The 17,271-nt window shown below is 41.1% G+C and overlaps 1 protein-coding gene across 11 annotated transcripts in view; it reads right to left on the bottom strand.

The window, feature by feature from the left end:
- The window catches only part of Ebf1 (EBF transcription factor 1), a 393,351-nt gene that overhangs the window by 31,846 nt on the left and 344,234 nt on the right, over window positions 1–17,271 (bottom strand). For all 11 annotated transcript variants that reach the window (XM_006246120.5, XM_006246117.5, XM_017596958.3 and 8 more), the window contains one exon: window positions 2,211–2,299. In XM_006246120.5, the coding sequence (XP_006246182.1) occupies window positions 2,211–2,299 (89 nt within the window). The remainder of the gene's footprint in view (window positions 1–2,210; window positions 2,300–17,271) is intronic.

The raw sequence follows: 17,271 nt of genomic DNA, 5'->3' as shown, positions 1-17,271 counted from the left end.
GTTAAGATTCTGCTCTGTGTATTTACAGGTTGTTATTAATGTTCTCAAGGGATAGTACCGGGCTTTGTATGTTTAAGTGGGCAATTATATCTTACCAATTGGATCTAAGATTATTGTGTTGTGTGTTCTTTTATGTGAGGGTTTGAGTGTAGGAAAGTGTGCGGCTGGGCTGTGTTTCCGCCAAGATATCCAGCAGATATCTTGGGGCACAGAGGTGTAGACCCAGCGGGGTAAAAGACAACCTTACTTTTTATTTTTATATTTTTACAACAACAGGTTACCCTCTGTCAGGTGCTAAGGGACAAGAGAAGGCAGGAAGTATCGCTGCTCCCACTTGACAGATGGGGAAACTGAGGTAAATACAGGGAAGGAAGGCTTTCGACACAGGTCACATGACTTACAAGTGACTGAGGACTAGGTTCTAACTGGTCCAATCTGAACTTCCAGGCTGTGCTCTCAACTCTGGAGAGCCTAGGTATGAAATGCTAACCTCAAATCTGGGTGAAAGTGAAGTCACAACCTAAATGGGAATGGCAGGAAAAGTCATTGTACCCGTGTCTCGGTTCTATCACACAAAGACAATGGCTGGCTCTCTATGTGGGCACGCATCATGTCTATCATTGTCTATAAGTTATCAGAGTGTGGCACAGGAAATACACAGAAGCTATCTTCCTGCTGGACAAAGGGACCTATAATTCAGTCTTTCCACAGGACACCTATGTCACCCTGGGAAGGTGTATGTAGCTGCTTAGTGTTCCTCACAGGCTGTTTCACAGTGAACCAAGAATAAGACAGGATAGAGGAAACAAGGCAGAGGCCCTTTAAAGACAGAGGTGTAAACATGACAACATGCCATATTATCCCTTCCCCAGAAGGAGTGCACTTCAGAACTTTGTATTACTAAGAACAGCATTTCAGTAGAAGTGGGACTGTTCTGAGAAACTAGAAGCTGTGTTCTTCCTCTGTGGTCAAAGTACAAGACAGGCGTGTCCGCCTGTCACAGCCCTTCCTCTCTTCACACCCACTCACCCCATTCCTCATATCCATACATAGCCCTGGGGGACAACGGCATGGTAGACAGGACCTTCTCTGACAGGAGGTTCTGCCTATGAGTTCAGCTCCATACAGGGCAGGGAGAATCTGTCCATGTTCCTGTCCTTTGAAGAGGCCCTGGGCTAAGAAGGATGCGGGCTTTGATTTTTTTTTTTTTTTAGATCGTTTCATGAGGATATACAGATGCAGGCGTCACACACCTGTAGACTGTAGTGAGGGGAGGACCTTCCATCCATTCAGTTAAGGGGATGGCATTAGACCATGTCATAAATAAAACATTGTTTTGATGTCACTTAGTCATGACAGATAGCCTGGCTCTGTACTCTGAACCTCTTTAATTTTTTGTCTCTGTTGAGACCTCAGAACACTTTGCAGGAACTTGTGTTTCGTGCACCTCTCATTTCTGGGCATGATCAGTGGTCTCTGGCCCCCCCTCGCATACAAACATCTGGTCCCAGGTCCACAGTTGGCTTGGACTACCTCCCGAAGGAGGTGCACCGCAATCACACCAAGACTCAATCTCCACTTTCTGCATTGACAACAGCATGATTATTATCTCGATTTTTCCATTTTATCTCTCACACCTTTTGGTTTAATTTTTTTAAGTAAGGAAGATGCCTTATCAGAAAAGACATTGTCTTATTTGACCAAGGCATCTACCTGTATTTCCCTTCCAGCTTTCCCCTACCAGATCTAGCAATACATTTTGCTTTGAGCTCTTTATTCCCCCCCACCAGAGAGTACAGCTCTTTGAGCAGATAAAATCCAGCATTCTCTTTCTTCTTGAAAATCAATATGACATACTGATAGATTAAGCCAAACTCTAGACACGGGCTGGGTAAATTTAAATCTCAGTAAGCTACATGCTGTGTGACCTTGGGCAAATTGTCTGACATCTCTCTGCTTCTTTCTTTTCTTTCCTAAAATACTAGTGGAAATAGTACCAACATACAGAGTTACTGAAAGTGTAAGGTGACATGATATGTACTAAAATACACATACCGATGCCGATCCCAAAGTCGCTACTTTATCATGACACACAGTATACCAACACGAGTTGATTATCTATGAACTATTTTTTGTCTTGTCCAAGAGGGTATTTTGCCATTCTCAAATGCAACTTTCTAGAAACCATGCCCCAAAGGGGGGATTCTGACCTTTGGCAAACGCTCTGGGTCACCAGGATGCCGGGGAATGACCTTCTGTAACCTCTGGAAACCATAGTCGATGGTGGGTTCATTGAGTGCTGTAAGGAAAAAGTTGCAAGGTTTAAACATTTCAGGAACTGAGTCATGATTTGCAGCACAGATGGTGCAGATATAACTCTTAACATTTAATAGCTACTCTTTAGTCTCTCATGGCATTTCCACCATCTATTTTGTTTACTGTGGAGAGAACTGACTCTCTTGAAGAAACACTGGTAGACAGAGAGAAGAGGGTTTCAGAACACAGCTTCTAGGGCCAAATTCTACATCTTCAATATGATCCTAAGTAAAAAGTAAAATGAAACTTATTATTATTATTATTATTACTATTATTATTATTATCACAAGGTTTTAGGGTTCACCCCGTTGTAGAAAGCTGGGGGGAAGTCAAGAGCTTGTCTATACATTTGAAGTAATAGCGGACCACATAGATAATGTGTAAAGTTTCCTGTGGAGCACAGGGGAGTCAATATCTCAGCACTTTCTATGCAGTGAAGATAGTGGTGGGCAGAGTGGAGTGAGAGGCTAAAGCCTGGAGAGGATCTGCAGAGGCAAGCATTCAACATGCCCTTGACTCAAAACCTTCCCACCTTAAGCAACAGACCCACTCACAGCGATATTATTTGAAAAAGAGTAACTTCTGTAGAGTGTTAGCGTAGCCTAGCTGAGTCTCTAAGAATGATTTACTAAGGGACTCAGAGACCCGAGTGCAATAATAACACTCGGAGACAATGGACACATTGTGTCCTGTTGGACACACTCCCTTAGACTAGACCAAATAGAAACTGGAGCCTATGCTATCATTTTCAGAATTCCTTCCTAGAATACAAACCATTTTGAACCTATCTAGTCTGAGAGGGCATGAAAGATGGCAAGACCCATAGTCCCACTACCCAGAACCATATAAGTGGGGAGTAGGAGTTTATTTCATTTTACTGAGCAATTGCTTTTCTTTTCTAGTTTTACTAAGGCATTTCGCTGCATATTTTCTTCCTTGCTGAATAAAAAGACAGCCTCTGCAGCCCTAACATTTTATCTATACATTAAAAAAAAAAAAAAAACAAGTTGCCACATTCTTTACTTAAAATGCATTTCCATTAACCTAAATTTTAAAAGTAAGATTCATACTAACTTTAAAAAACTGTATTAAATTCAAATAGGTCCCAAGGCTAATGGAAGCAATTTGTATACCAACCCAAACTGACTGGCCCACTTTTCAAAATACAGGTATGATAATCTCTTGGTTTTAAAAGGACATTTAAATTGAAAGACTGTGAATTTAGAGCATAATTATACCAATAGAACCCTTTAACTTGTCAACTTGTAAATCTAAAAGGCTATCAATCATTGCTAAAGAGGAAATAAACCTTAAAATTCCTTGATTGACAGTGCTTACTTTTTTATGTAAGAAAGGGGGGTTGGGTAGCTGAATAAAGTGGCCAGAAATCCATTTACAAAAGTACATTGTTTTACATAGGTTAGTAAAAAGCCAGTAACTATTTCTCCCAAAGACACATAAATCAGGGGAAGTACTTCTACTTCACTTGTATGTTTTAAAGCAGAATGAACTTCAAGTAACTTTATTTAAAAGATTCCCCCCTCCCAAACTAGAGTGCCCATTGAGGTCATTCGTAGAGCTACATTTTCATTTTGGATGATACAATCATTTTTTGCATATATGAGATTTTGGTAACCGCCCCCCTCCCCCTACCACTGCAAACAGTAAACTTTCAATCTGTCTCTTGTGGAAATTAGTGAAAATTACAGCCAGGTGCAGTGACTCTCTCTGTTGAAGTATATGAGGTGAGGCACAATATTTATTATTGCTTTATTTTACGGATTCTTTCTAAGCCTTTGAGAGAATTCTCTCTTCAGATCAGCTAGTAGAGAAAGAGTCATGGAGCTCTTTACACTGAGAAAGTATTAGTTCTAAAAGTTACTTAATCAAGATATGCATCGGAGAGACCGGAATGCAAGGTTGGGAGGGGGTAAGTTATATATCATCCTACCCTTACTCATAATTCTAATTGTCAGCAAGAAGTCTAACCATAAAGAGTAGCTTTAGACAATTAAGAATATCACTTCAGTCTCTGAAAACAAAATTCAGAATCCTACAATTTTTACCTTTCAATCTAAGCCACAGGAGAGGTGTGGATCCACCCATTTCCTTATTTGCATAATGAATTCCTAGTGTGTCTAGAAGCCCATACCGCTCATTGAAAAGCTTTTATACAAGGGTTGGCGGAGGATGTGATTTTCTGGCTATAAGTCCAACTCACTGTAGAATGACTGACACTTAATATCAGCATTAAAAGTATCAATTCAAATATCGTATGGAACTAATAGCGAAAGAGCTGTTAGTTCTGTTCTTTCTGTTGCCACGCAGAGTAACTGGATTAGGCATATTAAAGTTATTACTCAAACAAAAATAAGCATCTATGCTAAGGACATTATCCATGACGGGGGAGGTATTTTAAATAGTGAGCCACAGTAGGTTTCCTATTAACTTCTTGTGTCTTCACGATTGGCTCCCCTATTGCATTTTCAAGTATGCTGATGTACACTCTGTATTTCAGTATTGAATATTACAATAGAATGGCCTGACACTATGGACCGTGCTAACAATAAATCCATGCAAGACAAGGCATACTATTCCAAACTCAATGGAGCCTGCTGACTTCTCTGTGTGTGCTGAGGAGAAGAGCCATGGGTGAGAGGCATTTGTTAATAAGGATCAATAGTTTCGTTAGTTTTAAAAACATACACAACTCTCTCCACAGAAGAGAGATTAAATATTTGGGAAGAAGATATGGAATTCAGTTCAATGCATGGCAAAGCAGAAAGTGCAGAGTGTCCTATAGAACTAAACATTTCCCAGTCTCAGAATCAACGTCATAGTGACAAACACCAATTTAAGGACATTTCTAGTGTTAGGTTAAAAAAGACTACAGGGGTGTATCTCTAATATGGTGACTTTTCAAGATTCACATTTTTAAAATGTGTATATGTGAGTACTGCATGAAGGTATATGGGTCTGGTACCCAAGGGGTCCAAAGGGGGCACTGGATCTACTGGAACTTGACTTCCAAGTGGTTGTGGGCCACCATGAGCATACTGGGAACCAAATCTGGGTCCTCTGCAAGATCAGGTGCTCTTAGACACTAGGTAATATGTCTCCAGTCCTTAATGTGGTGACTTTTGAATGAATGAATGGATGAATGAATGAATGAATGAATCTACCTACCTACTTGCTAATAAACAACACTGTCTGTATAGAGACTGTCAAATAGTACTTGCTTCTAAAACTCATGGCTCCTGAGATGCTTTTTCCCCCCTCGTCTTTGACCCGCACATTTTCTGTTTTCATTTCTGCCCCCTGCACAATCAGCATGTATTATTTTTATAATCAGAGAAAAAGGTTAAAAGCAAGAGGATTGTTGCTGAGACGGAATCTTACCTGCTTGTATAAAGTAATGACATAAGAAACTATGCCTTAAAGGGGGTCTGTGTACCCTTTAATAACCTTGAATGGGTTATTACAGACCATAAGAAAAATAAGTAGTGTACTTTTGCCCAGTTGTATAAATGTGTGACTACATAAACTCTCGGAAAATCAACAGAGAGGGTAATGGGGAGATTCATAAAGAAGGCATATTTATTTCATCAGCAGGGGTAGCGGTACCTTGGGGACGTGTATCTACCCTGCAAGAATGCAATATAAAGTTAATTCCTCAACAAAGTGACCTCACTGTACGCAAGTGCAGAGCTCAGGGGCAGTGGCAGAAATAGGACTAATCAACTGTTCCCCCCCACACTTGGGACAATTCCAAGAATCTGGTAGAGAAAGAAAAAAACAAAACAAAACAAAACAGCTTAATTGAGCGTAATTAACCACATAAAGAGGCCTGGGCAACTTAAGTTGGAAGAGGAAAAGCAGAGGAAGCTGTGAGCTGCAGAACATGGCTGGCACAACAAAGTGGCCTACTCTGCTTCCTTCCAGGCAAATCATCCCCACTCTGACAAGGGTGCCTGATGCTGTCCCCCCAAGATCAGGTAAAGATGAGAGCAAGATAGAAGGATCGCAGGCTCAGAGAAAAAATAATGCCCCTTGTCCCAAACAGAAATGGCTCAATGCTTATACCTTCTAAATAAAGTAATGGGACTGGCGGATGCATTTTTTAAGAGTGCTAGAAGACAGAGGCTTCAAGTCATTGTTTATTGGCCAGCGATGACCAAACCCATTTGTAAGAATTAGCTGTTTGCGCAACAACATCTTCAGCCTTTAAAAGAAAACTTTCTGCTAAGAGCATCCAAAAGGACAGATGAAAAACATTGATTTTAGAGTCTTTCTAAGTTAGGGTTACCCTCTTGTTCCAAAGTCTACCACCTTGTCTTTCTCATAGTCACCACTCTGGACAACTTCTCATCAAGGATGACATAGAGGGGACCAGGTCCCTGGTGAAACGTGATTGAGTTGAGGTGACTTTCACCAACCTATGCAAACTTATTTTCTAGTACAGCAGTTCTCAACCTGTGTGTCATGACCCTTTTTGAGGTCCAATGACGTTCACAGGGGTCATATCCTATTGGATAACAGATACTTACAGTACAGTTCATAACAGTAGAAAATTACAGTTACGAAGTAACCACAAAAAATAACTTTATTGTTGGGGGTCACCAGAACGTGAGGTACTATATGAAACAGTCGTAGCATTAGGAGGTTGAGGACCACTGTCCTAGTAGATATGCATTTCTTGATATGTGTTTCATCATGGAGATGTGTGTAGCATGCTAAGGAAAGTCTGAAACTTTCTTGCAAACACACAAGGGCAAATTCAAGGGGTCTAATCAGGACCTCCAGGTTGCACAGAGAACTCAATGCCTAGGACGTCAGGGGAACCCCACATCCAGGCCGTGATGTAGGCATGCGCAGTGGAAGGGAAAGCACACTATACAGCCAAGGTTCTCACTTCGTCTGCAGCAAAGTTATTTCTTTTGGGAAAAAAACAGTTAATTAAATAGTTAAAAAATACCATGCCATCTCTTCTGCCTGTACTGGGGCTATTTACAATGTCTTTAGGTCCCTTCCCAGACTTCTCAGCTCAAACGCTTTTAAAGGAAACCTGTAACCCTCCATTTCCAACTTCTTTATGAAGCCTTTCTCTTAGAGAGCATCACCTTAGGTGCTTCCAAACAGCAGAGCTCCCATTACACAGAGCCATTGACGCAGTGTCCAGAGGCATATGAGACACCATAGGCCAAAAAAGTAGGTCCTGCAACTAGAGTCTGTACAGTAAAAGATCTAGTAACGAATCAATTCTGGACAAAGGAATATGTGGGGTTTTGTTTGTTTGTTTGTTTTTGTTTCTTTGAAATCCACTTCACAAATAAATCAATAAAGAATTCTCTTCCAAGATGTTCACTGGTTAAATCTTAAATGGTGCATTCACAGTTGTGAGAATTTTTTTTCCCTTTGCTTTTCTGAGTTCCCCTTTAAAGAAATCACTCTTTCTCTGTCATCTCTTAGCTTCTAGAGCATTAGCTACTGGAAACCATAGAGATGGGGCTGGAGAACTATGTCTCAAATACATCTGGGGAGGGCTGAGGATGCCACTTGGACCAGAGCTCATAGACTGAGTGGCTTTTAGAGCTCAGTAACTCGCAAAGGGGTTTCAACATATTTCTCGGTTTTTCATTTCCTTTCTTTTAATGGTTGTGTGACATGACGTCATTGTTGACTGGAAATAAAAAGAAATGCAGATATTAGGAAGGTAATATTTATATTCTATTGCCATTTAATGCCCAAACAAATATGTAGACTCCATGGCAAGTAATAAATAAAACCTCATAGCAGAGGCAATGATAAAACTAGCACCTGGGTCTCCCAGCTTCCCTGGTGACTGCTCTATATTTGAACTAAAGGAGTAACAGCCGAGCATTTCCCTTCCAGGCAGATCCATTCTGGGTAGGAGAGTTATTGCTTATACGCCAGGCAGAGCCTTTTTGTTCCATAATGGCCCCATTTTTCCCTCAGTCACTAAATTAACAACTAGAGGTAAACAATAAAACAGCGCGTTATCTTCGAAAAGCTATCTTTAAGAGTGACTCTAAAATATACTAATGGGAAAAAAGAACCCACCAGAACAACCCAACAAGAGCCACAAACAGTGTAAATGAAGAAACTGGTTACACTTCTAGCCATTTGGGTATTTCATTACCTGCCTGGATGTTGGAGGAACAAGGACCATGCGGGGTCAGCTTATCCATGGACCAGGAACAGCCCCTGAGATGCCTAACAGCAAAGCTTTTGGAAGTCAGCCCCTCTTTTTAGTAAGAAAGGCTTTTTCATACCCTGGCCATCCCGCCCTGGGATCTGGGGAGGCTCAGAGGAGCTTCCAAAGCTGGTTCACTGGACAATGGAAGGCTACAGATTTCACCCCAAAGGTGTCAAGATGGAGTCACCACAGGAACGATTGAGCAGTAGGGGGTGGAAAGGAAATCCAGAGCCATGAAATATTTGTAGTGCATGAATGTCTTTTGTGGTAACAACTGTGAGACAGAAAAATCAAGCAAAGAATAAATTCATAATCAGAGGTGTGGGGTGACTGGTGTGGGTCAGCCATTTTTATAAAGAGTGGTAGCCGAGAGGACGCATGATGCAAACAGAAGACGGAAACCCAAGAAACCAAAAGAGCTGAAGGTGACTGGCACCTGAGGGATTCACTGAAATGCAAAGAACTTGTGCGTGGCTGGAAATTAATAACCCTTCAGGGAGCAAAAGCATCAGGCAGAGGAAGAAAGTTGGGAGGGGGACTCCTTTTTGGTTTTTGAGATGAAATGGGTTTTCTGTATTTCTCAATCTAGAAGCAATACATTCCAATTCTAGAAAACATTTTAAGCCACAACAGCAAGGAGAACTGCATAACACCCCCAACCATGAAGAAGCACTATGCCAATCTTAGGGTTATAGATGTTTTCATATACCTTCTCAATGTTGTTTTGGTATAAATACAGATTAAATGTTTAACTACACCCACTTCATTTAAAAAATGTTTTTAGCAATAATATTAAACAAATGGCCATAATTGTGTATCAAATGCCCTGTTAACAAGCATGTGGATCCCCCCCACCTAAAATGCTCATTGACATAAGAACAGTTATAATGACCAGAATAAATTCATGGGGGAAGGAATATGGGCCCCTTGGATCCTTGTGTGCACGCATTTCCTAACCTGCAATGCATTTATACTGATTTATACTTCAACGGGTGACTTTTAAAGGCATCTTCAAAAGAAGATTAATCTTTAAGGTTTCCCACCTCAAATTCAATTTTCTCTAAGCTACTTTGGAGACTTCTCAGAGATGTTAGTGACTATAATAGTCCTGTATAGAGGTTCCATTTCAAACACAGCCCAAAGTCACGCGAGAAGACTCTTTCCCCAGGAATATCAAAGTGCTTTTCATCAGATATGATCTTGTGAACATCTATAATACCCCCTTAACATAAATATTAAAAACCAGCCCCTTTCAAATGTGGGATATTGAGGCATTATTAGTATGTTAGTCTAGAAGACTTGTAAGGTTTTATTGTTTGTGCAGAGATTTGCTTGATATTCTGAGATTACTCTTTATTACTGATGAACCTATCTATAGCATATGGAAAAGTCTTATTTTCCAATCAACTACCCTGCACTTTCATACCTGACTATGCTACTAGGAATCCTTATGCCCAGAATCTCAACTTCATCTAGAAGAACAAGTTCATTCGTGGTCTGATTTCTTTAAATTCATTCCATCAGCAAATAGAATGTATCTTAAAACTCGCCTCCACATTCATCAGGAAGCTTTGTTTTCTCCCTCGCCAATGCCCTGATTTCCTTTCTGTTGCTGCAATGAGACACCGTGTGGAGCAAGCAGTGCTAGGAAGGAAGGGATTTATTCAGTGCACAGTTCTGTCACTGTGGGGAACTCAAGGCAGAAATTCAAAACATCATATCCATAGTCAGGAACAGAGAGAGAAAGATATAGATTCCCTGTTTGTTTGCTTGCTTGCTTGTTCTACCTTAACTAGCTTTCTTCACTCTTAAACAGTTCTGAACCTCTACCCTGGCCAACATTTAGGGTGGGTCTTTCATCCCACCTCAATCAAGCAATCAAAACAATCCTTCAAAAGTCAACCTGAGGTAGATAATTTCTCCATTGGGACTGTCTTCCCAGGTGACTGTATGCTGTGTCAAGTTGACAATCAGACGAACACACCAAGCTTTCCTTATAGACAGACACAGCTTGTAAAGAGATTTGAGGGCTGTTTGACTTTTGATAAAGAGTTCATAATGCTGTCATGATACATAGGGCTGATCTATTTCACGCCACAACTACCTAGAATTTTCTAGAAGGTCTTTGCTGAGAGGTGCGTCCTCACATGCTGACCCCTTCCTCTCTCTGAAGGGTTACATTCTCATTCCATCCAGACCAGGGGACAGGTGAACCCGTGAGTATTAAAGGGAAACTGAGGTGCTCTCTAATTGTAACAAGGCTGAAGGGAAAAGTCACCCTGCCATTCTGTGTGGTGGTCTATGATCCGTTTGGCCTTCTATGGGCTCTAATTTCGATTTCTAAATTTGATTCAAGTATAAAATTAAAATTAATTCCCTCTAGCAAACCAAAGCTAAATTGTCATAGTTTTATAGATCTCTATCTCTCTCTATTTTATGGCCCTTCAATCTTTTTACTTCCGATTAGAAAAAGTCTGGATCATTTATGATTAAGTTTTAAAGACAGATTTGTTCCTTTAAGGCTGATTTTCACTGGGTAATGGATGATGGTGTTTAAGGATTGAAGGCCAGCATACTCAGTCTTTCTTTCTTAAGGATAAATCCATAATTCTCTCCTGGCGGATCTTCTGATATATCAAGAGCAATATTACCTCTATAATTGTTCTTCAGATTTCTTCCCAGAGAGTTTTGACAATAACTGTTATCAAGAGTGTAAAATCACCCAGCCTGTCTGATAAACATGTTTTCTTCTGTCCCCACCCCAGCGAGTGCTGTGACACCGGACTTTTATCATCCTGCGTGTGTGTTTGCAATGAGCTTAGGACAGCAATTGCCGGGAATAGGCAGGCGATAAACTGCATTGATTTAACACATCTTGTTTTCAATCATGCTTGGATTTTCTGAGCACGCGTTTTTCCTGTACTCAGACTTGTAGCTTTTATCTGACGAGCTGATCCCTTTTCAAAGGAAAATGAAAAGGTCGCACAATAAGACACGGTTTACTGGAACTTGAACACGCACCAGGGAAAGTATTTTAGATAAATACTGTCAGACATAGTGGAGCTGAATTCCAACAGCACAATTGCTAAACAACAATACTTATTACTCTCTGAGAATAAGCCACCAGCAAGGAGTGGCTCTCAGCAGGGGACAGCTCCAAGTCAGAGGGCAGATGTAAACTCCTTTCTAAGTCTTGCTGCTAACCAAGCTCGGAGTTCGGGACTGAGGACTTCATGTGAGTGTCGACATCACAGTTTTCTGAGATAATTCACTAACCTACCCCACTGTTCACAGAGCCATTTCCTCGAAACCAATATCGTTGGATGGAGACCAGCCAGCAGAGGCTGGCAAACTGTCAGGGTGGGAACAAAAACAATACCAAGAAAAGTAAGGTAAAGGGGACTCCAAACATCATGACCACGCCCCTGATGAGGCGGGGGAGGACTCATAACTGGAGGCAGGAGATATTAAGTAGTTACTTGGTGACATTTAAAAGAAATTAAGAAGCACTCGTAACATACCTGCTATATAGGAGGCTACAAGGACCTTGCAGAGCAGAGCAGTCTAGATGTTTCTATCTACCTCACATCCAATTTATATATCACAGAGAAAAGAAGTAAGTGAAGTCAGGCTACTTCAGAGTCCACTCAGTGGGTGACAGTTGGCACCACACATCACCATCCTGAAACAGAGCTTCCTCTGCCTGCTGGGATATGTTCTTTCGGCCTTGACATTCTCACAGTACCTGGACACATTGCTGTTCTGCCAGGGCTCCTTGAAGCCTCTCTGTTTACAGCAGTGTGGTCATCTTAGCAATCCTTTCAAAGCTCTCCTTAGCTAAAAGAAACAACCCTCCTGATGACTGACAGCGACTGTGTCTGACCTAAACTAGTAGCTGTTTTAAGCATACCAACAAAAATCCACAAAGATATTGGGAAAAAATAGAATAATAAAGTGTCTAATAATTTGTCTTTTGGTTTGGGTTTTCTGCGGCAGATTCTAAGTAGCCCAGACTGGCTTCAAAGTCGACATCCTCCAAGCCTCAGTTGAAATTGCATACAGATGCCACCACATCCTGAAACATGTTTGGTACAGGTATTTGGCTATAATCACCAGTGACAACCCAATCTTGCAAAGCTGTAACAACTTCCCAAGGAATACAGTATAGTTTAGCATTGAACTGTGAGCGACCTTGGACTAGTGGTTTATGCGATGCCTTACATGCATGCAGAATCAGGCTTCCTTCACACCAAAAATGTCCTAGACTGTCCCTGTAAGGCTGCAGGCACTCCATCGTGCATGAGGTCTGTGCAGAATCAGGCATGTGTATCAATGCTGAGGACTGCAAGGACCCAGTGTTCTTGATGATGTGTAACCTGTAGTCTTTTTCTTAACGTTGTTGTTGTTGTTGTTGTTGTTGCTGTTGCTATTAACAGCAGCAGCTAACAGAACCCCTATGTATTTATAATATGGCAAACATTTTTATGGATTAAGCTGCCTAACCTTCCCAACAACCTTGTAAAGAAGGAACTATCCATTACTCCCACTATACAGAGAAGGAAGCCGAGGCTTAGAGATGCAGATATCCTCAAGCCACAGAATTATAAATGAAAGGGCAGAGAATGGAGTCCAGGCAGCCTTCCCTTAGCACACTTAGTAAAGCAGCCAAGTTAGGACAAATGAGGGGCTTCCAGAATATTCTTTATTAATTCTGGTCTGTCCAATAATTTCTTGCTCTTCATTTACTCTTCCACAAGCCATCTCTTTTAGTCTTTTTTTTTTAACTCCACATGTCCCATGAGGCCCATGTTACCAGACCCCACGTGATAGTAGCTAACAACAGAGTCTTTTGCTCTTTGTTCTAAGTGTTCTGGAGCAAGACGCAGGAGTCATCACTGACCAGCTATGTGTCTGCTGGGAATGACACGTTCTTTGAGCCTTTCCTGTCCACAGTGCAAAAGCAGGATGTGCACTTTGTCCAGTGTTTGACACATAATTCTCAATGGATGGTTCTTATTGCCATGGATAAAATGCTTGTCATAGCCTAGAAATATATGAGGGAGTGAGCAGTAATGTGTTAATTATATTTATTTACATGTTCTTCAGTTGAGCTATTCCAGAGATAGACAGCACAGAAGGACACAAACAGAGCTCTAGAACAACGTGGTAAATATAATAACCAAAGGGTGCTTGATCCTAGGAAAGCCCTGAGTGCCATTTGCTTATCCTTATAGCTCAGCCCTTCTCCTTCCATTACACTAACTTGAAATCACATTTCCAAAAAAAAAAAAATTTCCACCCCCTGATTCTCATGCATTTCCCTAAAACAAAATAAAAACAAAAATCCCACCCCCTGATTCTCATGCATTTCCCTAAAACAAAATAAAAACAAAAATCCCACCCCCTGATTCTCATGCATTTCCCTAAAACAAAATAAAAACAAAAATCCCACCCCCTGATTCTCATGCATTTCCCTAAAACAAAGTTCAAAGTTCCATGTGGATTCAGATACAACCATTTCAAACCCCAGGGGCTGGAGAGACAGCTCAGATATACTGCTCTTACAGAGGTTCTGGGTTCAGTTCGCGGCACCAACATGGTGGTCCATACCTGCCCTTAACTCCAGTTACACAGGATCCACTACCTTTTCTGGTTCCACAGCACCTAACACAGATGTAGTACACATACATATGTATAAGCAGAACAAGAAAAATACAGAAAATAAAAACAAATAAATCTTGAAATGAATATAAGTTGTGGGAACAAGGGAAAATAGGTAGGAAACAGCATTCTAAGATGGGAAATTTTCAGGAGGGTATCCATGGATGGTTTAATTCAGTGGATGAAAGGGAAGATGGGCATCAGCTAGCCCTCTGAAGAAAAAGATGAAAAGAAGGAAGGGTGTGGTGGCTTTCCTGGGTCTTGGAAATCTAGATGACTCTGATACAATATACCACACTGCGCCTTGGAAGAATACCTAATCCAGATTACTGATAGCAAACAGTTCCCCAGAAGTCTGTACAACCACAGCAGAACCGATGTACTGATAGTCTACTGCACATGACAGCAGCAGCAGCAGCAGCAGCAGCAGCAGCAGCAGCAGCAGCAGCAGCAGCAGCAACACCATGGAGAGGGAACATTTGGCAAAGAGAGTATCTTTAAGCTGGATGTGAGAGGAAGAATAGGGGTTTTCCACTAAAAACAGGTGGGGAATGCATACTATGAGCCAAAGAAGAAAAGAAGGGGATGCATTCAAAGAAGGATGGGCATTGAAATTTAGGGAGAGCGTAGTTTATGTGTTGGTAGTGAGCACTAAAGGTTAACCCTATAGCAGAACTTGACCCCAAGTACTTTGCCCTGAACTTTATTCAGGAGGCAACAAGGACCATGTAAATCCTCCATAGCTAGGGAATGGTGAGAAGATCTGTATTTCAAAAAGATGATCCTGAGAGTCAAAGGCAGAACGTGTCTTAGAGAAAGCATTACTTCGGTGTTCTAGATGGAAAAGTAAAAGCCCAACAATGACGGAGCTATCTTGGGGAAGAGGTAAATTGATAGTAGAAATATTTCAGAGTAGAATTGGCAGGACTTCCCTACATGTTATTGAGAGGATGTAGAAAGAGTGTGGGGCATCAAATCAAAGCAAATAAATCTTTAAATCAATGTAAGGTTTGAGAAATAACAAGGGACCTGAGTGGGCATAGAGAAGCGTCATTTGGCAATATTTTAAAAGTTCAAGAAGAAAACTACATGCCAAGGGAAATAAGCCTTGAGTCCAGTTTCTGATGTGGTAAATGTGAAGTGTCAGTCGTTCATTCAGTGAAAACTATGAGTAGACAGTTGGAAAGGAAACAGAACAGTTCAGAAAAAATAGGAATGGAGGTGATGCAGTGTGTAACATCAAGATCCAGAAAACAGAGATGCATTGGTATGAAAAAATAGGAAAGGACCAAGAACCAGGTGAGCAAGGCCAGCGGGTCAAAACTAAGTAGAGAAAGACCCACAGACCGAATAGGATAATGGCCACTCAAAATAGGTTGAGGACTGCCAAGACAGAACAACGGCACTGAAATCAAATGAGGAATTTCAAGTGAAGGCTTTCCACACCACCTCACACATTTGGTAAGGCTGCACTGTTTTCAGATGGCTGATGTGTTCTGTTAGAATGATGTGAGGATGCTTGGGAACGGTTTCATTCCTAAAACTCAGGGTTTTTTTCATCTCCCTCACTAGCTCCTAATCAAAGGTCTGAACATCCATAGCTTAACTTATCCCAAGAGTGAGGAGAGAAAACGGGTTTGGGGAGAGGGACTTTGTCTAAAAAAGATCATGCATCTTGGTCCTAAAGACAAGTGGAGGGTCACACATTATAAGGTAAATGCTCTGCTGTCCATCACAAACTGCTGAGTCTAAAATTCACCTTTACATCCTAGAAACTCTTTCAGTACTGTGTGGGTGAAGACAGGATATTCCTATGACTCATGATTTTTTTTCCTTCTTCCATACTTGATTTCTGTCTTTTATAAAATAGAAAGAGTCAAAATGTACACGTGATTCATCCTGGTAAATTCTTCTACCCATCCTACATTGGTTCTTGTGATCCATGAAGGAATGAAGCCTCCTTGCCACGACATATTAACAAAAATAGTGTGTATGTAGCCAGAATTTAATTTCCACTTTGGACCTTGGTGGTCTTAACATTGGTCCCTGCCGTATGCTAATCAATAGGTGTTTAGTTAAGCAATTCACTGCTTTTGGAGTAACGGTTACTGTGTGGGCAATGGGTATGCGGCCACTTCCGCAATAACCCCTCACGAGATGCTAAAAACCAATTTTGAAAAGCGAGCAATAAAGTACCACATAAAAAATAATGGTGTAATTACTTGTTGGTCAGGTTATACCTACTGTGGTGATAAAAGGCAATGCCAAGCACTGTGAGTGGGTTTGCTATAAGCTTGACACTGATCTTGACCTTCAGCAAAAAGGAAAGGTTTGAACTCTCACGCCTGAGCCGAGTAGGCAGAACAGAAGAGCACTGGTATCCTGTCTCTATTTGAAAAAAAAATAATGAACTTATCCCATTAATGCCAGTATCAAGCCTCAAGAGCCCGAGAGGCCAGAGAGCTATCACTAAATTCCTGATATAAAGTCTTTCAGATTCTCATTAGACCCCAAAGAAAAATGATCTAGAAACTGCTTGGAGGAATCACAATGTGGATATAATTTGTTCTCTAAGATGTAGGAAAAAAAGAAGGGATTTATGGGAGGTGCGTGAACATAAACTAGACTATTTAGAAAGAGGCGAAGGGCATGTGGGCTCCTGTTGTTGACCCATGAGCAAGTGCAATTGTAAGTCACAGTAGAAACCAGCTAGACCATATTAGGCTGGGATCCTTTCTCTGGTTATCCCGGGTGTTAGAGACTTCTCTGCGGAGGTGTGTGTGTGTGTGTGTGTGTGTGTGTGTGTGTGTGTGTGTGTGTGTGTGTGTAGGGTAGACCAAACTAGATCTTTCCAGTAACTTTTGAGGATGGCATGGAACAGTATCATACCTTAGGGTATCAACATTGATTACTAATTTTGCTTTGGTGATTGCCAGTGTTAGGTAACTTGCAGCTCCTTGTCTCAAGGCTCAGCTTGTGGAAGAATTATAAATGATTCTAAGGTATCAGGAACAGACTGTATCGCAGGGTGCTACAGGAGAAAGGTCATGATAGAGAGATGGCAAGCCAGTTCTTAA

The sequence above is a fragment of the Rattus norvegicus genome, chromosome 10 (assembly GCF_036323735.1).
Source record: "Rattus norvegicus strain BN/NHsdMcwi chromosome 10, GRCr8, whole genome shotgun sequence".
Lineage (NCBI taxonomy): Eukaryota > Metazoa > Chordata > Mammalia > Rodentia > Muridae > Rattus > Rattus norvegicus.
Note: the sequence above shows the minus strand (reverse complement) of the source record. Positions and strands in the feature narration are given on the sequence as shown.